The following is a 21,155-nucleotide window of genomic DNA, read 5'->3' as shown; positions in this document are numbered from 1 at the left end:
AAACATCCAATCAACATGGTCATATGCTTTCTGGAGGTTAACTTATACACAAACTGCCTTTTTCTTGTGCTTCTTATATCATTAATTATTTTATTTGCCACCAATATTTGATCTACAATTTGTCTATCTTCTATAAAAGCACCTTGAGTAGGGGTCACTATCTCATCAATGATTTCTCTAAGTTTGTTGAATAGAACCTTAGCTATTATTTTGTACAAACTCGTCACAAAACTTATTGGTTTGAAGTCACCTAGTACATCCACCCTAGATTCTTAGGCATCAAAGATATGAATGCAGCATCCATTCCTCTACTAATGGGTCCTCTTTGATGAAACTCTCCAAATACCTTCATCAAATCCACCTTAATAACTTCCCAACATTCTTGATAAAAGGCCATAGTAAATTCATCTGGTCCCCATGCTTTGTCTTTTATTCATATAAAAAATAGCCTTCTTAATTTCTTCCTCTATGAAAGATCTTTTTTTATCAGTAACTCCGAAAAGATTTCATTAATTAGAAAACTATAGGATACAACAAGAAGTTGTGAAAGAAGCTGGCTTTAGTAAGCTGACCTGGAACAGAATTACAAATGTGCCCAAAACATGTGTTCTTTGAACCCCTTGCTTTGCTAAGCTATGTGCCAAGCTGTTGGCAGATTTCCTAACCCATACCACCTGGATTGGCATGTTCCTCTATGAAATATCTCTCTACCCATTGTCTTTGCTCTTGACTTATCATCCTCCAATGAATTCCCTTTATTGTGGGTCTTGGGTGCACAGTTGAACCATATAACCTCTTGAAATACTCCCAATAATAAATCTCCAATCTCCTCTTGCCCCTTGACTTCTCATCCTTCATGCAGTAGTCTCACTATCAAATTTTGCCTTTTTCTCCTATTTGCCAAATTATGAAAAAAAAAAACTTGTATTTCCATCTCCCTCCTCCAATCATTGACATCTTGATTTCTCTACCTCCAGTCAATTTCCCCATATCTGATAACTTCTTCTAACTCCTTCCATTCTTTTCTATTGCTCACCATATCCTCCATTAAGCCTTGCCCTTTTTCCAATTGAACCTTTTTTTTTCATCTAGGATTCCCAAAGTCTCCTAATTCCATATCCTCAAATGACTCTTTGTTGCCTTTAGCTCTTGCATGAACCTAAAACCTTTCCATCCATCAATCCAGGGTTCACTTAGTCATCCCTTCATCTCCCTAATGAAATAAGGGTGCAGAAGCCATGTGTGAATTCCCCAATGCCAATTGCATATTATCTTAGTTCCATTAGGATTGAGTAGTAGTCTAACACCAGTCTGACCAAGGCCAACACATGTGTGTTCCCCCAATGCTCTTTCCAATCTGCAACAGATGGCTTCTTTGCATATTAGACCAAGTATATCTCACATTCAGGAGTTGGACATGTTTCAGCACATATTCATTAATTTATCTCCCAAACTTCCTCATACTCAGATTAATTGTAATATTCTCATTTTTTTCTCATGACAAAATCAAATCACATTAACGTCCCCTCCTATCACCCAAGGACCATCCCAAAGTCCATGTATATAGTATAGTTCTGCCCAAAATTGTTTTATCTTTGTAAAAAAAAGTCCATACACATTGATTAAGACCCATTCAAAGCCATCATCTCTATTCTTAAGTCTCAAAGATATAATTCTTCTCCACATTCAACAAAATCATTCTCCCACATTATCAAAAGGCTCCTAGCAGCACCCATTACTTCTATTTTATTATTATAATCTCAAATGATAGAGAATGTAAAAAAACACAGCGCCATACACAAAATGGCTAAGCGCTTAAGCAAGGCAACCTTCTATTGGTGCCCTGTCACCTAGGCATTGCCTTGACAACTATGAATCTCACTCCCTCTTGGTAACATGTTACAGCCTGTGTATTTTATGAATTGCAACTATGTAGCTAGGCATAATAGTAGCATCATTTATATCCTTAGTCAATTCATGATTAATATACCAATATTCTGTCTCCAAATAAGCTGCAACAACATTTTAGTGTAAGAACTATCACTTTTGTTAGCAATGCTATGATGCACTTGTACAGGTATGACTTCTAGAATTAAGTACAGATATGGAGACTTTAACTTAGGAGCAAGGTGCACCTGGCACATGCCAAAGCACACCAGGTGTGTGCCTTTTAAAGGGGTTGTGCCTGGGCCTAGACAAGGCACAGACCTTGAAATGCGCCTTGCCTGTGCATCTAGGCGTGATTTTTAAATCACTGCTGTGTATATCATATATTGATGAAATTTCATGCAAAATCCTAGTGCTATATTTGCTACAGATTTGTATATCAATAGTTGGGGTATGGCTTTGTTGAGTTGATAACACCATTTTAACAAATAAAACACATAACCAATGTCAATGTTAGTGGATGCAAGAAGACCTCAAAGAAATTAATTAGGCTGGTAGTTCCAACAAGGGCATGAAAATTAAGGGACTTAAACACATTGGAAATTCATGCAACATGATTTTATCTTTTTAAGTCTCAAGACACATATGAACATTATAAAAAAGGGAACAATAATGTTAAAAAAAAAAAAAAATCTTTGGAATTTGGACTCCTCGTGCTTTAAATTTTTACCGTAGTGGGCCAAAAGAAAATGTGTTTTCTTTTTTTCTTTTTATCTACTAAAACAGTATGATGATTTCTTTCTCAACAAACTGGAACATCTAAGTAGGACGAGTAGAAAGCCATAAAGGCATGGGTTTATGTAGTGAGGAAAGGCCTGAGGACTTATATGATCTACAAGAGGGTATGGCTTTAGATAAAGTTGGACAGGAGACAAGGTTCGTGTAGCATATACCAAAATTTTGCAATGATGTTTAGCTAAATTAGGTTGGGTTAAGAATCAGGACTATTTCAAAAGCCATTGATGTTTATTAATTAAAAGACAAAATATCTAGATTTTATAGTTTTGAAATTTAGATTTTTGAGAAACAAAAATATTTTAAATCCTCCAAATTCCAAATGTTTTCATTAGGGAAAAACTGGAACAAGTTTTTTATGTAGTTGAAAGTTGTAACCATGAACTAGCCATGCTTCATTTGGTCATGATTGATTAGATTGCCACTAGTCCAATCAAATCTCAGAAGGGGAGATTTGTCTTGTACAGGGCATTTAAACTGTATCATGATATTATAGACTAATAAAAAATATGGTAAAAGACAATCACCTAAACTTATGTGCAACAAAAAGTTAGTTATCAAAACCATAAAGTTCAATATTGGAAGAAAAAGAAAGTAGATCTTACATGTAAATTGTTCGCATAAAGTATAATGACTAGAACAAACCTTTTTTTTTTAAATGATAATCAGAATAAATAATTAACTCAGGACCTGTTCGTTTGCTCTGAAGTCTGACATCTGAAAGTGCAATAATTACATTAAGAGGTATATTGGTATTGGTGAACTTTTCTTTACTCTGAACTCTGAATGCAGAGAATATAGTTCTGAGTTCTGAATTCTGAATTCTGAAAATTATCAAATATCCATTTTGACCCATATATGAGAGCTTTTGTTTGTCTTTTTGGGGGTATCATTGGAAAACAAAAAGTTGTATTATTGCACTTTAAGAAATAAGAGATAAGAGGAAAAAACAACCATTTTTCTCTTAAAGTTAAAAGATTTCTCGTAAGAGATAAGAGTTAAGATGAAACGAACAGGTCCTCAGTATTTTTCACTTATTCAGCACCATGCAAAGAGAAAACTGTAATATTGACAAATATGATCTTGCCTTGTGGATCCTTGTATTCGCCTTCGAAACAATGGCACTCCCATGCATTCTGCATAGCTGACCACAATTTGGTGCCCAACCTGAAGAAACAAAACACAAATTAGATTTACCTACTTTGACAGAACAGTTTTATGAAATATATTCATATTCAATAGTTAAATAATAAAAAAGAATAAGTAGGAATAAACATTCCTGCACAGTGTATATAAAAAAAATCAATTCCATTAGACCTCAGTAACAGAACGCATAAAAGCGACCAATAAAATCCATTTCAACAACAAAAACATGTACTAGCCACTGACCCACTTGGTTAACCAAAAGAAAACCCAGTTGTATTGGTGATTGGCATCTAGTATGAAAATCACCGATGATCAAAACTTATGACAAATTAATCCTCAATATACACTGTTTCCCTTCTCTCAATTTTTTGATGAATGAAGGATAGAATTGAATTGCCCTTCTCTCAATTTAGAAATCGGGAAAACTCAAAACCGATTTATACTCTATGTAAAACCCCAAATTCTTATTTGTCCAAAATGTTTTTTTTATCTAGTTCACGCATTTCAAATCCATATTTAGTTCCAAATAAAATAACTTCTACAACACGTCGACGGTTTAAAAGTAAATGCAAATAACTTAAAGAAAGAGGGAGAAGAAACATAAAACTTACAGTTTGATACATGTAGCTATCCAGTTCATCAACTGAATCCTCTATCGGCATCAAGTTCGCCAACGCTACGATCTATATGCACCCAAAGAAGCCCCTTTTTAGGAAAATAAAAGAAACTAACATGGAAGATGGATGAGATTATCAAAAACAAAGTGGAAGCAGAAGAAGACGTTATACAGGAGATAAAGAAGAACAAGACCTCATGACCGTATTCCATGCATTTCATCATGGCATAGCAGCTATCCTTCCCGCCACTTACTAAGCCCACCACCTTCATCTCCAACGTCCAAAAATTAAAAATTGCAGATTTAAGTCGACTGATATATTTCTCAGTAATGTTTTTTCTGAAAGAAAAAATCGCCACAAAATAAAAATAATAATAATAATAGTGAGGAAAGAAATAAAACTCTCTCTCGCTCTCTCTCTCTCTGCCTGATTTTTTGACAAAGTGAATGATTTGCGGAGAGAAACAGAAGAGAGTAGAGCGCAGAGAGCACAGACCAGAGAATCACTTGATGGAAAGGGAGAAGACCGAGAAGTGGCACTGCTGTCATTTTAACTAGTTTTATGGGTTAATTGCCACGTTATTTATTTATTTTTTCACGAAAATGCACTTTAATCTCCACAAATGACGTCTTAGTCCTGGCTGGCATGACCACGTTATGTCAGGGATGCAAGTCGGGCCGGGTCAGGTTAGGTTGAGCCCAACCTTAACCCCCAACCCAACGGTCCAAACCAAGGTCAAAAGGAGTTGAGAGATCTTCTACCAACAAAACATGTTCCCTCTACCAACTTGATCTAACACCGCACATCTTACTATGAGACTGGGACCCACCATAAAGTGTGACTTGCCATGTATGAGTTGTGCTGTATGAGATTTATGTTGATAGAGGGTTGGAAGTTGGAACATGTTTTATTGGCAGGTGATCTGGACTCGGTTCAAAGTGTTTCAAGCGTACTGTATCGTATTGAATTGTCATTGATATGCTAGATAAGAACCTGAATTTCCTTCTCACACCCATCTCACAAAATCTGTTACGGTGCATTAGGAACATCTCCTCGTGAATGAAAACATACAATGATTGAAGGATAGGAGATGTTTATGTGCAACCATGGTTTTGAAAATTGGAGCAGACCAGACGATCGGATAGGTTGGCCCAAAAAACGGTTAGGCAATTGGTTCTATTTCACTCCAAAACCGTTCTTGGGCCAAAAACCGTTGATTTGGTCAATAATCCACTGACTCGGGCAATTGAATCGTCAACCTAAACAACATTTTTTTTACCATTTTTTATTTTAATTATTTTTTAAATCAAAACGGGTTGTCCATTCGAACCTAATGGTCAAACCATTTGACCTAGGAACAGGTCCCCAAAACAGTTTAATGTTTGGTTTGATTTTTGAAACCTTGTGTGCAACCAATGGCAAAAGCCAGGAATTTTCTTTTAGATGGAATCTGGGTTTATGGAAAAATGGCATGAGAAGTAAGGTCTATAATAGTTTTTTTTTTTAAATATATACACACATATATATATATATATATAAGTATGGGAGATGTTCCCAATGCATGATAGGATATGTATGTGAGGTCGGTGTGAAGCACCCTATGTAAAGAGCAAATCCGCGAGGAGGAAATCCGAACTCACTAAAGTGAGTTTGGTCATTTCATTTTAAAGGATACCCTTCGTAAAGATGTCTTTAACTCAATTTCCAGAACTTTAGTTTTTTTTTTTAATATTTTTTTCACTATTAAGACTGCGTTTGTTTTCAGTATAAACTGTTATCAATGTAAGAATGCATTGATGAGGTTAAAGAGTGATAATACCGGACGTAAAGTTTTACACCAGTCTGTATTTACACTGAAAATAAACATGTACAGCCGTCCTTTTGAAGTTTGAGCAGCATAATACGCAATTTTTGCATGGCGGTGATGCTAACATGACTTTTTTCAAGTTGTTTTGGGTTCAGTTTGGGCTTGGATTGGGTTTAGATTGGATCAGTTTTTTCACTTTATGCTGTTACAACTGTCTAGTTTCTTAGACTTCGATCAAACATATCAAGGACATCTTCACGTGCTTTAGCTTTAGTTTTTTCTTTTTCATCCAATTGCACAACCTCCGTCCAATTTTCTTAACGCATCAAAGTTAACCTTATGTATATCTTGTTTGGGGCTCTCCATTTCACCCACAAACTTCTTTGGTGCAACCTATCAAAGATTGGTTGAATTGAATTCTATAACTGAGATTTTAGCTTTTTCCGGGGAAAGAAAGATATCTTTAGGGGTGTCAATGGGTTGGTTTTGGGTTGGATTCGTCTCAATCAAAATCATTTTAGACGGATTGGATGGACAAATAAAACATTAAATTGGATCATTCTAGATTTAATGGTCCAAAATATTTATTGGATTGGACCTAATCAATTCATAATGGATTGGCCAATTGGGTCGAATTGAACCAATATCTGATCCATTCACTCCATTGATAGAAAAGAATGCAGGTGTCAATGGACCAGGTTTGGGTTTGGAACCAATCTAAACTAAAACCAATTCGAACAGATTGGCCGGTCCAGACATTGAATTGGACTAGTCCAAAACGGTCCAAAGTATCCATCGGATTGGGTTGGACCTGGTCCATCTATAATAGACCAGACCAGATTTGACCAAATCTGGTTCAATTGACACCCCTTGATATCTTTAAATGGTTTGTTATTTCTGTTTCTCCAAATTTGCCAAAGAATTGCAGCCGTATTTCTCTCAACTGATCTCCATGTTCAACTTACACACCCTATCCCATCAATGAAACATGGTTGCATCCTCTTCCTGGGACGTGGGATAACTGGGTGGAGAATCAACCATATCTGCTTAGCAATCTCATAATTTTCAAATGTGATTTGTGTCCTCTGATTTCCCAAAGATAGTCGATATCAAAGCTCGTTGCCATTATTTATAAGAAGAATTTTGGAGGGGAGTCTGTTGTTGAATAGCATGAGTAGGAAGAATTTTACCTTCATGTTTGGTTTAAAGGAAAAAATAGGGAAAGGAAGTGAAAGACAAGAAAACCAATACAAGGGTTGTAAAGGTTTCTCTATCTTTTCCTTCATTTCCCTACATTTTTCTTCAAACCAAACATAGCCGGTTTCATACTAAGTTTTCCATGGGAGTCACAGTAGTTTTGATTTTGGTGATTGACAATTTTGTTACGATCCCATTCTTTTGAGTTAACTGCCGGCATCCTTAACTTTTAGATCCAGCTGGGAAGTGAAGGGTCTATTACCTATCAATATATCATATTTCAAAGGTTCATAGGTTTTCCATTTCCAGCAAGGTTCAAAATATCAATATGCCTGATACATCGATAGGGGTGTATTGGGCAAATCGATACACATTTTTATTGCATTTTTTTTTTTATTTTTTTTCACAACCGGTTCAGGGGGATCAGTTTAGGTCTCCTCTACCCTCTAAACCGGTCAGACCTCTGATACACCCACTGTAGGGACATATTGGAGGGGTCCCGGAACAATACATATCGACCGATACGGGCCGATATGTATTAATAATTTGAACCTTGATTTCCAGTATTCCACAGACCAATTATTTTGGTTGGAGAATACCCCTCCACGCCCATTCCCTTTTTTGCTTAATAACATCCTAGACTAGAAATTGCTATTTTGATATATATTTGTTTGTGACAACTTGGACGCATCAATTCAAAGGTTGGAAATAATCTCTCTATATGCAAGGGTAGGAGCCTTGGCACTTTCCATCACAATCTAGCCAAACGCACCAAGTTGACTCATTCCATTTTCTTTAAACCCCATCCACTAAAAGAAATTGGTCTACAGCCACTACACAATTTATTCCACTTACCCCAAAGGCAAAGATTTCTTTTCCTATGAAACTTCTCTATTTTTTAAATTGTGGCCTTTGGGAATTTGAATGACCTCATAAGCCACTATGGGACAAGGACAAATTCTTCCTTAAAAAAAGTTGCACTACCTGCTAAACAGTCTTCTGCTTCCATCCATTAAGCTTGCCACTAATTAATTCTCTCCTCACCCTTCTTGAACATCTCCTTGTTAACCCCATCAATAATAGGAGCACCAACATAATTCTCTTTTCCTAACCAATAGGATTTTAAGAATTTTGAAAATGATTATACTTAGCTTTCTAAAGATATTTTTTAAACACAATATTCAATTTGGAGAGACTATGATTCTGCCCTTAAGCCCTAACAAATCACCCCAAAATCTCTTTGACTTTAATGGCATTTATTAAAACTAAGGCATTAGACAATCATCCACAAATTGCAAAATGAAAATGCTTGGGTCTTCCGTCAAAGCTTTGTATTTAAGTTTATCATTCTTGATCTTTGATTCGCTCTCAAAGCTTCACTACAAACAACAAAAGGCTATAACGATCTCCTTCACGAAATCCTCTCAAAGGTTTGATGGGTCTATAAGGAAAACATTTAAAATCTGAAAGGATATGGAGGCATACTCCATTGCTAACTTTATCTATTTCTCATTAAATCCAATTTTTCTTAACCCAATTTACCTTAAAATCTTCTCAATGAAAATCAATTCCAACCTACCATATGCTTTTCTATGTCTATTTACATGCCATGACTTTACATTTTCCTTTTTTTTAATCATTGAATAAAACATTTCATGAGTATAAAATATTATTCACAATTTGCCTTTTAGAAAAAAAAGGGCACTTTTAATAGATAAAATAACACTAAACTAACAAAAGGAATTTACAATTCCTTATCTTTATGTGCTAGGGTGTGAACATCCATATTACAATTCCGTAGAATATTTATACAGAACCGAGCTGAAGCCATTTTGGGCACATAAAATTGATCTATCCAACAATTATGGTGATCTCTGGCATCAATGCCTATTCTTCCTTAACTATTTTTCACCAGTGATTTTTTAAATAAGTATTTTTTTCAAGTAAATTTGGCTATTTGGTATCATTTATGTCATGTAAGTCAATTTCTGATAAATCTGCTTTGAGTCTGTTTGATACTGATTCTCAAGGGCCGATTATTTTTTGTAATAGAGTTATTATTCAATGCCATGTTGGATGTCATGTCATCTTCAAAAAATCAGAATCAACTAGAAATCAAGAAATCACTAGATAAGGTGATCCAACCAAACAGAAATTTTAGTGCCAATTCCTCTAACACCAACATGGCTCTAACATGGCAGTACTTTTCAAGAAATCATCATGGATGTCAAACATCACCATATATTTCTAGGCCAAACACATGAATGTCAATTTAGAGAGTCCACAAAAGGTTTTGAAAACTATATCGAAAATAGAACCATTCTGGCCACTATTTTCTGGTTCAACGGTTCAACCGTCAAGGTGGAACAGTTTGACCCATGACATCATAAATAAATAAAAACAAAAAATTATAAATAATGAAAATATCATAAAAATTAAATAAATACGAGAAAAATGCAGGAAAAAATATCATATGTGATGCGGCATAATCCGGCTGCTCCCTACTAGAGACGATTTGGCTGCCAACAACAACGGGGATTGAGTAACCTGCAAGAGATGAATCAGAGATCCCGGGGTGGCTTACCTGGCGGGGACACTCCGATGGCTAAATTAACGCTCAGTAGTAGAGAGCTTGAAGATGATATCAGAGAGTTAGAGAGCTAGAGAGCAAAGATTACGCATCATACCTTCGCCCCTAGGGGGTGAGGTCTTTATATACTGGAGTCCCTGCGGGTTAGGTGGAGCAGTTCCTGGATCCTCGCTGTGATGGGATCCCCTTTCATGTTAGGTGGGGGTAATGCCACCAACCAGTAAGGTTGCTCATCTCTGCCTTAATCGGGGAGTGGGTGAGCTAATATAGCCGTTACAAGTCACAATCCCGTAAAATGCGGGGTACGGTGGTGAGTTTCTCGGGGTTGTCATACGGTGGTCGAGTTGCCTGTGAAGTGGCGAGTTGCCTAGTGGCGAGCTGGCTAAGCTCGTGTTCTTCAGACCCGACCTGCTCTGAATGCCGAAGTGCCTTAGTACTAAGATGATTTTGCACCGAGGCAGGCTTGTCTCGAGGGGGATTCTTTCTGAGGTGGTCCATCTGTCCAGGTTTGATCTATAGCGGACTTGATATCGTTATCCTGATCGCGATCTGATACCGGGGTGATCTTAGTTCGGGATAGCTTCAGTTTGGGGTATCAGGGTACCCGAGGTCGCTTTGTAGCGAACTGATCATGCTGAGTTGTCACTTGTGTCGAGTCACATCCACGTGTCTCCCTGTTATGAGGTCAGGCCAAATTTCCCTTCATCAATTGCCCCCCACTCCCCGAGCTAGGGGTCTTGACCTGGTGCGGGGAGTTCACGTTGTGACAAGTAGATTTGGCTCGAAGTCCAAGCTGCTCTGTTAGATAGGTTGTCGGTCAGATCAGTTCGGCTGCTCGGCTCAACCAAGAATATCCCAGGTCGCGTGCGGTTTATGCGCGGACGTCACGTGATCTACAAATTCCGCGGATGCCAAAAATCGCGCTAAACTGATTTCGATCTCGAGGGTCGTGCAACCGGTTTTCTTAAGAGTCGTTAGATTGCTTTGATCTTGACCGTTGATTCTTCAGTATAGTGGCTATAAATAGGGGGGTCCCGAGACTCATTTTTCCCGCCATAAGTTCACAAGTTTGCTCGCCACAGGGTGACTCCCCTCTTCTGTCTTTAGTGGAAGCTTATGCTCCCAAAGTTGAGCCATCTCGGCTCGGTGAGACTGAGGTTCAAGAAGAGGGTCCGTCCTCTAGAACAGAGGCCCCATCTTCTTCCCAGGCTCGGGATCCAGATGACTTCGGTCCTTCCACCCTAACTTCTGATAGGCTAATGTACCTTGTAGTTCACTATCGTCTTCCTGATAGCTTGGTTTTTAGCCTTCCCTTAGGTCAATACCCTTGGGCTCATGATCACCATGAGCTCGCGGTCTTTGAGGAGCAGCTCGCGGCCGGGCTGGGCTTCCCGCTTCACCATATCATTATAGAGGTAGTTAAGTTTTTTAACATTACCATCGACCAACTACATCCGAACTCCATTCGGAATATAGTTGGTACTATCTCTTTGTTCCACACATACGACCGACCTCTGTCCTTAGACACCTTCAGCTTGATCTGTGCAATCAAGCGGAACTCTGCTTGTCTGCGCGGGGACGTCAGACAAAGCTACTATATCTCACTTCAACCTGGTTTCAAAATCCTGTTTGGCTGCCCGACAAGGTTCCCTCCTGGAAAAGGAGGTATTTCATTGTCCGAAATCCTGAAGGGTGGTCTTTTCCAACCCTTTGGAGGGTAGCTATCAAGGATCCCAAGGTGAGCTTGGATGCAGAAACTAGGGCAGTCATCAACTCGTGGAGGGACCTCGGCCTTGAGATGAAGGATTTCTTGGCCGAGGAGAAGCTTGTGCGAGCTTGGCTGAGCCCTCCTGGTAGGTTTTCACCTTGGTTCTTTATTTTAAAGTTCTTTTTAATTTGCGGCTAACCTTTTGTTCTTGCAATTGCCATGCCGCAGGATGATGCTGAGAACCTTCTCAAGAGTTCTCAGAGAGGGAAGAAAATGAAGGCCTCGAAGAGGCTTCGCCAGGAGGCCGGTTCTTCAGCCCCTGCCTCATCCGAGGTTCAGGCTGGGGAGCCGATCTCTACCGAGCTCCCTGGGGAGGAGGTTTGTCCTCAACCCCCCATAGTGGACCTGGATGACGACCAAGAGGAGGGTGCTCGGTCTCGCGAACCGGGGAGCACTTCTGCACCTGAGCGGGAAAGTGTCCAACCTCGCCGGTTGGGGAGTACTTCTGCACCGAGACCCAGGCCTTCCAGTGAGAGCATAATGACTCTCAAGCTCGCGATGCGCAAGAGCAGGGACGCCACCTTCCCCGACAAGGTCGCAGAATGGGCTGACATGTCCACAGCCCTGCTTGGAGCCCGAGCTGCCGGTTACTGCATGGTGGTAAGTACCTTATTTTACAGTTTATTTCTGTCAATTGCAAGTGTACTTACTTCGGTTTTGTTTGCTAGGTGAATTCCGTCATTCAATCGCTGATGTGCCAGTCCGAGATCTGTCTGAAGTGGGCTCTGGAAGCCGAAGAAAAGGCACATGAGCTTCACCGCGAACTGGACCTAGCTTGGGGTGAAATACTTTGGGCCAAGAATGGGGCCCGAAGCTAGCAAGAGCTGATTTTGGCCATGACTGAAGAGAAGGAGAAGCAGCAGGAACTAATCTCCACACTGACTGAGGAGAAAACGAAGCAATAGGAGCAGATCTCGACGCTGACCGAGGAGAAGGCGAAGATTTAGCGAGAAAACGAGTCTCTCGAAGCAATGATTCAGGAGCGAACTGAGATCTTCGAGACCGCTATACAAGAGGCGCGAGCTGAGGAAAGAAGCTGTGCTGTTGAACGCTTCAAGGAGTCCTCAGAGTTCCACGATCTCCAGGTCGAGTATGGATCGAGCTCCTACCGTTCCGGGTTCAAGTTGTGCCGGTACTTAGTGCGGCAGAAGTTCCCTGACCTCGATCCTAGAGTCCTTACTATGTCAAACCTTACCCCCGAGGTGGCGAAGGCGGCGAATGAAGAGTCCAGCTCGTCCGAGAAGGAAAGTGATGATGAAGCCGAAGAGGCGGGCCCCTCGGGTCAGGAGGACATGGAGACCAGCTGACAATCCTTGTAAGTGATTCTGGCTCTTTCTCTTTTTTTTGTGTTTTGAATGTATCCCTAGAGGCCACCGAGCTCGGGTTACAACAAAGTCTCTGTACTCACATTTTTTCAATCAATGAAACATAACTTTTTCTGAGCAATCTTTGTTCAAAGTAGGAATTGTATAGGTTACCTGAATTGCCGAGCTACCGAGTTGGACAACTAGTAAGGATAACCAAAGTAAAAATTTGTCCAAGTGTTTGTTACCCTGAACTGTCTACTCGGACTATTAGTAGGGGCAACTTTACGTAAGGCACGCCAAGGTGAGCGCTATTGTAGGGTATATACTCGATCTGTCTACATACGGGCTACTCATTTGAATGTTGGTTCCTTGACGGGCTCGAACTGTGATTGTTGCCAAGGTGGTATAGACATAGTAGGGTTTATACCTGAGTTGTCTATGCCTTAGGCATTAGAAGTAACTTGCCTATGCCAAAGAGGCGACTAGGTCTTAGATGCCCATGCCGAAGAGGCGATTGGAACTTAGCTCGCCCATGCCGAAGAGGCGACTGAGACTTCGGTGCCCATGCCAAAGAGGCGACTGGGACTTAGCTCGCCCATGTCGAAGAGGCGACTGGGACTTAGGTGCCCATGCCGAAGAGGCGACTGGGACTTAGCTCGCCCATGCCAAAGAGGCGACTGGGACTTAGGTGCCCATGCCGAAGAGGTGACTGGGACTTAGCTTGCCCATGCCGAAGATGCGACTGGGACTTCGGTGCCCATGCCGAAGAGGCGATTGGGACTTAGCTCGCCCATGCCGAAGAGGTGACTGGGACTTAGGTGCCCATGCCGAAGAGGCGACTAGGACTTAGCTTGCCCATGCCGAAGAGGCGATTGGGACTTCGGTGCCCATGCCGAAGAGGCAACTAGGACTTAGCTCGCCCATGCCGAAGAGGCGACTAGGACTTAGGTGCCCATGCCGAAGAGGCGACTAGGACTTAGCTCGCCAATGCCGAAGAGGCGACTAGGACTTAGCTCGCCCATGCCGAAGAGGCGACTAGGACTTAGGTACCCATGCCGAAGAGGCGACTGGGACTTAGCTCGCCCATGCCAAAGAGGTAACTGGGACTTATATGGTGCTGAAGTCTTTTATCAGTTTGCGACTTCGCGCCTAGGCCAAGCCGCCAGGTCGACGCCCGTGCCAGGCCGCGCCAGGGCCATGCCGCCAGGTCGCCTGTGCCTCGTCATTTGGTCTGCTTTCAAGTGGCCGATGACTCAGAGGATGAAGTGGAGGTGCCTAGATGTCGAGTTGCCTAGGTGTCGAGCTGCCTGTGAGGTGCCGAGCTGCTTGTGAGGCACCGGGCTGACCAAGTGGCGAGCTACCTATGAGGCGTCGGGCTGACCAGGTGGCGAGCTACCTATGAGGCGCCGGAATGACCAGGTGGCGAGCTACCTATGAGGCGCCGGGATGACCAGGTGGCAAGCTATCTATGAGGCGTCGGGCTGACCAGGTGCAGGGCTGCCTGTGAGATGCTGGGCTGACCAGGTGGCGACCTGCTTGTGAGGCGTCGGGCTGACCAGGTGCAGGGCTACCAGTGAGGCACTAGGCTGGCCAGGTGCCGAGCTGGATTGATGAGCTTCATTGCTCTTTAGAGACCTGCTAGGAACTAAATGTTAGAGGACCCGAGGTGGCTAACCCGGTGAGGTCGCTTCGGTGCTTAAGTCAGTACTCTCATAGTAGACTGTGAGCTAAAAATCACAAAGTCTGAGAGCTAGAACTTGCTTACTTGTTTCTGGGGTTGGTGCCTTTAAAGGAATGAGATATCCATCATATGGATGGCCGAACCCTGCAGGTAGGTTAGGCGAAATTTCAAAAATTTCCTCTCCCCTCATCTGGGAATCACATTCTCTGTTTTAGAAAATCTGCATTTTCAATGATCAATCTTGAATCATAAACCGAACCAAATCTGAAACCAGAGGCAAGAAGGGATATACCTGATACGGAGAAACAGTATCTCCCAATGGAGGTGTTCACACCCAAGGAATGAACCAAAAACTGCTCCCACTGAAGATGGCGCAGTGTAGGATGGAACAAAATCAGCAATGTTCGTCCAACGAACCGAACCCTTCACAAGAATTCGCTGGAGGCGATGAGCACAACTTCATATCAGCCTTTCTCTAAAGACTGATATCAAGATTGATCGTTCCTACTAGAAAGAGAAGATCAAACTGGCAGTTATGGCGGCGATAGGAAGGAGGCGACAAGGAGAAAATAACTCAGTCCCAACATACCCAGGTTTTGACCCCCATCTAAGAATCTCACTAATTGGCATATCAAAGACAGCCCAATCCGACACCTAGTGCAGTATCATAATCGAGTCTAGGGGTCAGGTGTAACTTTCCAGTTTTGCCCACTAATCTCCAAAGTCCAGAGCAATATTGGAAATCTGGTCCAGTTCAGGGTTTCAAGTAAACCTACATTGCATGTGCTTCGGGTCTCACCCTAGTAGTTGAGACAGGCCACCCCAACACTTGGCAGCACACCAGTGTCAGCCTTAGCAGGATAAATCTCATAGACTTATCCAACGGCTGTGAACATTCTAAACTAACACGAGTCTCATTAAGTGTCCAGTTTAAGGGTATTACACAGAAACACACCACAAGAACATGAATCAAATATGTACTTCATTCATTTACAATAAATGTCATAAGTACATCAAACTAATTGGAGCTAAGGGCATACAACTGTCTAACAACCTTTATATAAGCATTGTTTGGCGTGGGCTTCATGCACCATATCCGAGAATTCTACGATGTCGTCTAAGTGGTTCGAGATTCCTGGGGGTAACCGCCATGCACGTTGACCACCCTCCAAATCGTTCGGCACGTGGGCCAATTTCCAAGGATCATGAGTGTTTGGATATGCATGCTGAATTCGTCGGCGAGCACGTCTTGCAAGTCGCTAGGTCGCGCCTGTGCCAGCTGCCAGGTCGCGCCAGGGCCAAGCCGCTGGGTGGGCGCCTTGGAGCTATGACTGTGCTGCATCAGCCTCGTGACGCCGGTCACCCACTCCTACAAGAAGCTAATAGGAACTCAACCTTCGGGGGCAGTACCACTAACTTTAGGTCGCCAGCTTGCACGGGAGCCTTGGAAGGCTCGACCAGCAAGGGCGCCTATGTAGTCTGTTGACCGCCAACTCCCACGGAAGCCACGAAGAGCTCATCTTTGTAGAGGGGACCTCGCGAAGAGGACTGATAAGGTTTTATCTGAATTGAAAGTAAAATTGGTAGAGTTGCTTAATCTGTTAGCTTTCTGCATAGTTTTTGAGTTCATAGAAAATGGAAACTATAAAACGAGAGCTTTAGTTTCTAAAAAGTGAGGACTTAGCTTTTTGTTGGATGAGAACTTAGCTTTTTGTAGTGTTTCCCACAAAACCATAAAGGGTTTAGTGAATGTTGCGCCAACTACAGGAGGGAGTGGCGCGTTCCCTTGTGCAGTCGCTTGGGGCATCGTCAGCGTTGGGACCTTAGCCACAGTAAGCGGTATGATGAACTGACCTATGCAGACAAACGGGAACTGAGGTTGCCCTTCGGAGACATTCGCTTCATTGTGTTGTCCAGCGTTGCTGGAGGAAGCCATGGATTTGATTCTGAGCTTGAGATGTTGGAAATGGAAACAAGGGCTTTTAATTGTGATTTCCCACAGACAGCACCAAATGATGTGGCATAATCCGACTGTTCCCTGCTGGAGACGATCTGGCTGCCAGCAACGACGAGGACTGAGTAACCTGCAAGAGATGAATCAAAGATCCCGGGGTGGCTTACCCGGCGGGGACACTCCAATGGATAAGTTAACACTTAGTAGTAGAGAGCTTGAAGATGATATCAGAGAGTTAGAGAGCTAGAGAGCAAAGATTACGCATCATACCTTGCCCCTGGGGGGTGAGGTCTTTATATACTGGAGTCCCTGCGGGTTAGGTGGAGCAGTTCCTAGATCCCCGTTGTGATGGGATCCACTTTCATGTTAGGTGGAGATAATGCCACCAACCGGTAAGGTTGCTCATCTCCGCCTAAATCGGGGAGTGGGTGAGCTAATATAGCCGTTACAAGTCACAATCCCGTAAAATGCGGGGTACGGTGGTGAGCTTCTCGGGGTTGTCATACGGAGGTCGAACTGCCTGTGAAGTGTCAAGTTGCTTGGTGGCGAGCTACCTAGTGGTGAGCTGCCTGAGCTCGTGTTCTTCAGACCCGACCTGCTCTGAATGCCGAAGTGCCTTAGTACTGAGATGATCTTGCACTGAGGCAGGCTTGTCTCGAGGTGGATTCTTTCCAAGGTGGTCCATCTGTCCGAGTTCGACCTGTAGCGGACTTGATATCGTTATCCTGGTCGCGATCTGATACCGGGGTGATCTTAGTTCGTGATAGCTTCAGTTCGGGGTATTAGGGTACCCGAAGTCGCTTTGTAGCGAACTGATCATGTTGAGTTGTCACTTGTGTCGAGTCACGTCCACATGTCTTTATGAGGTCGGGCCAAATTTCCCTTCATCAATATGGAAAACTAAAAATATATAAATATAAAAAATAAAATGCAGCAAATACAAAAAAAAAAATACAGATATTTGCAAAAAATACAACAGATTAGCCTTGATACCATTCCTGCATGTAAATGAACCTCCATATTTAAAAAAGGATCAATATATGGACTGTTGTTAATCATACCTTTAAAACAATCAACAATTATTTCCCATTTCAAAAAATTAAAGCCATGATTTACATAGTTTACATTATAAATCGTACATAGCAAATTAGCAATGATTTGATTTGATTCGCAAATGAATAGCCAATTAGCAATTTTTAATAAAAAAACAAAAAAAAAAAATTATACCTTCACCGCCGTCGGTAAGGGTGGTGTCACAAAGAGACGAGACGAATGAAACAGCCGGTCAGATATTTTGTTTGGACTGGTCGCCGGTGATTAAAATCGTCTCTGCAACTAAATACTCGCCAGAGGTGAAAAAAGCCCAAAAACAGAGCTAAAGCCTAAAACTGCTGCAAGTAAAGAAGTCGCTGGTCGTTACTGCAAAATCGTCGGTCTCTGATCGTCGTAGATCGCCGGAACTCGTCGGAGGTTGGACGTTGGAGGTAAGATGGGCTCAACTGCTTAAGCGAGAAACAGAGAATGATAGAAAGAAAAGAAGGTCGCTGGTCACCAGTCGCCTTGGTCGCCATAAGTAGTCTGAGGTCAGATGGGAGTGAAACGAGAAGAAGAAAACAAAAGGAACGAAAACGGGATTTTTGTTAAAGAGAAAAACCCATGAGTTCGGATTCAGTCGGGGCAAACTCTGTTGGGCCAGCCTTTATTGCCTTGCATTGAGAATATCTACATACAGGGATATATTCCCATTGCAAGGTTGAGAAAGGCTGTTAGAACGGTGTGGGCATGGATTTGTCCTGACTGAAGCCCGTGCCCAATTCGAGTGAGATTTGGTACAGAAATGGAATTTTTGGATTATTTATTTTTTATTTAAATTGCAAAATATAAAGGGAGAATGATTGATCGGTCTATATCAGAATTTTTTAACTCCACTGTACAGGGATGAATCCTGACGATGGATTGATGTCAAACTTATGGGTAGGACGAAGTTTATAGGGGGGCTATTAGCAGACTATAGGGGGTTGTAATTCAAAATTCTGTATTGATCTATATTGTGATAAACAAAAAGTACACTGCAGCCTATTACTGAATTCTGAAGCACACTTACAATAATTCATAATGTTAAATACCCCACCGTAAACACCAATACCCACCCACGTATTGACATCAATTCCGAGTTGGCACCTACCCCAAATGTATGATGGGGCTAAGAATTCTGATGGTGGGCTGAATCATCATTCTCCCAAAAATAAAAAACAAAAACCATGAATGCCTGTCCAAGCTGAACAATTTTATGGTTCGACTACTTGGGTCAGTGGTTCTTTGACATTTTCAATGTTTTTTTCACAAATAACGGTTCAAATTAAAAAATACCTAGGGTCCTGACCCATTCTTGGTTCGAACAGTCCGACCATCTGGTCCAATCTGATTTTCAAAACCATAACCCACAACAATCTTAGCATTGGATAATATTAGAATGGATGATCATTGATTATCCTTTCCAAGAAGAAGAGCCTTCCTAATTCAGCCACCACCAAATAGGGATGGCATTTTCCCCATCCCCGCCCGCCCAATACCTGACCTCCCTAACCCTATGGGATCAGGGATATGGGGATTGCTTTGGTGAAGCAGGAATGGGGATGAGGACAAAGATTAATAGGGATCGCCGACCGAGATTGGAGTAGGGGTGGAGGATTGAGATTGCTTTGGCAGGATGGGAACAAAGACATGCATAGGGATTAATAGGAATCCCCTGACTGCAGTCAGGGTCGAGGATGGGAAATGAAGTCCCCGCCCCACCCTAAACTTGCTTTGTTCCATTAACTAAAGTTTTTACTATGAATTTGTAATGACATTACCCAAACTTGCTAGTTGGAAATTGTCCTACGATCTCAGGATTAACATTTTTTGAGACTAGAGCAATGAAAGTCCTATTTAATTCTTTAGGCTTAATTTGAAAAAAATACAATACAAATACATATAAAATAATACAAAATACAAGGCTTTTTCATTCTACACATTTGTATTTATACTCTTTCTAAACTGAGCCTTGGTGGTTCTCCTTGAGCGAAAAAGAACAAAAAAAAAGCCTTTTCAACTGTTTCTCCAATGATTTCTCAATATTGTTTTATAGGAAAAAAAGCTTTCAAACCAATGATTTCTCAATATTGCTTTTTATAGAAAAAAAGCTTTCATGTGGATAGGTGCAGGTCTTGCATTGACGACAACATTTTATTTTTTGGTTTTGCCTTCAAACCCAAAATTGTTAAAATTATCATTACATATTAACGGGTAAAGCCCTTAAGCCTCTCGGGTTTTCTGATAATACCTTAAATCTCCTCAGAATTTTAAGCTGCCCAAAAACCTCCCTTGTCTTGTAGGATAAACTTAATTATAAATGCCTTCTGTGACTCTTAAGTGGACAGAGTTTAAATAACTATCATTGCCACTCTTTATTGTTTTAGAAAAAATAGAAATATTTTTATCCCAACTTTTCCCCTTAGTATAATAATGAAGTAGGAGACAAATAAAACTTTGGGACTGTGTGTTCGGCGATGATACTAGAAATACTAGTAATTAATGAACTGGTTTCATAAACGTTGTAACGAATCAGGTGGCATTTATTAATATTCATAGGGGAGGGAGTTTGATCAATATTATGTCTTTTGGACAGTGTAAATTTTTCCTAAAACTTTACTTTACGGTCCGTTTGATTGCCATGGGAAAGGAAATATCTTTAAGGAATATTCCCTTTTGCATGCATTTGTTTTAAATGAAAATTTGGGAAAGGAAGAGAAACATATGGGATGTGGGTTTTCAAAAATCAATATGCAGGGTTGCATCAAAATGGTGAAACCCTAATGAGAAAAGAAAGAATAAGCAAGTGGTGAGAAAACATTGTTGAACTACCTGACCAGACCTCGTCTCCTTCCTTCCAGTTGGCGCCATCTCTGACGTTTTCATCGAATGGTAAGCTTCCATCTGGTATTATCTCATCATTTTCATTCATTTCTATAAGACTTTTTGACTTTTTGTTTTTTTTTGTTGAAATAAGCATAAAAAATACCAAACAAGTCAAATGGAACAAACATATGCCAAAAGCCTGAAGATTAACATTTTGACTTTTTGCTTTTTGTTGAAATAAGCATAAAAAGACCAAACAAGTCAAATGGATTGTCAACCCTCAATATTCTTTATCTCAAATTATTGCAAATGACGCTTAAAAATTTAGATGGTTTCATCGTTGATTAATCAACAGACTTGCGTAGTCCGTATTTCAATTTTCCATTCTTTTGGTGTTATTCAAGAGTGGGTTTCAAGCACAGATCTCATATCTCAGCTATCAGCTTTTTTTTCTTGAAATTTCAGAATTATAGATGCAACATCTTATGATATTATTGCATGGTAGT

At 41.2% G+C, this 21,155-nt stretch overlaps 1 protein-coding gene and 1 long non-coding RNA gene across 5 annotated transcripts in view; both read right to left on the bottom strand.

The window, feature by feature from the left end:
- LOC104602820 (endoribonuclease) overlaps nt 1-4,987 on the bottom strand; it is a 41,886-nt gene extending 36,899 nt beyond the window's left edge. For 2 of the 3 annotated variants that reach the window (XR_016080483.1, XM_010266653.3), the window contains exons 1-3: nt 4,639-4,975; nt 4,440-4,511; nt 3,770-3,849 (exon numbers count right to left, since the gene is read on the bottom strand). Coding sequence is in view for 2 of the 3 variants with exons in the window: in XM_010266653.3 (XP_010264955.1) it covers nt 3,770-3,849; nt 4,440-4,511; nt 4,639-4,716 (230 nt within the window). In the remaining variant the exon portion in view is untranslated. Of the gene's footprint in view, nt 1-3,769; nt 3,850-4,439; nt 4,512-4,638 lie in introns of all 3 variants that reach the window. The other variant, XM_010266652.3, reaches the window with a different exon arrangement.
- A 10,777-nt stretch (nt 4,988-15,764) lies between these two features.
- On the bottom strand, nt 15,765-18,516 carry LOC104602819 (uncharacterized). Of its 2 annotated transcripts, none has more exons than XR_016080482.1 (2): nt 17,977-18,516; nt 15,765-17,649 (listed from the first exon to the last, which is right to left on the bottom strand). It is a non-coding gene; the product is annotated as an uncharacterized LOC104602819 (long non-coding RNA). The 2 variants fall into 2 exon arrangements; XR_016080481.1 differs by having other exon boundaries at nt 15,765-17,631.
- Between the last annotated feature and the right edge of the window lie 2,639 nt (nt 18,517-21,155).

Source organism: Nelumbo nucifera, chromosome 1, assembly GCF_055504915.1.
Source record: "Nelumbo nucifera cultivar China Antique chromosome 1, China Antique-T2T, whole genome shotgun sequence".
NCBI lineage: Eukaryota > Viridiplantae > Streptophyta > Magnoliopsida > Proteales > Nelumbonaceae > Nelumbo > Nelumbo nucifera.
The sequence above is the reverse complement of the archived record's forward strand: the minus strand, read 5'-3'. Positions and strand labels throughout refer to the sequence as shown.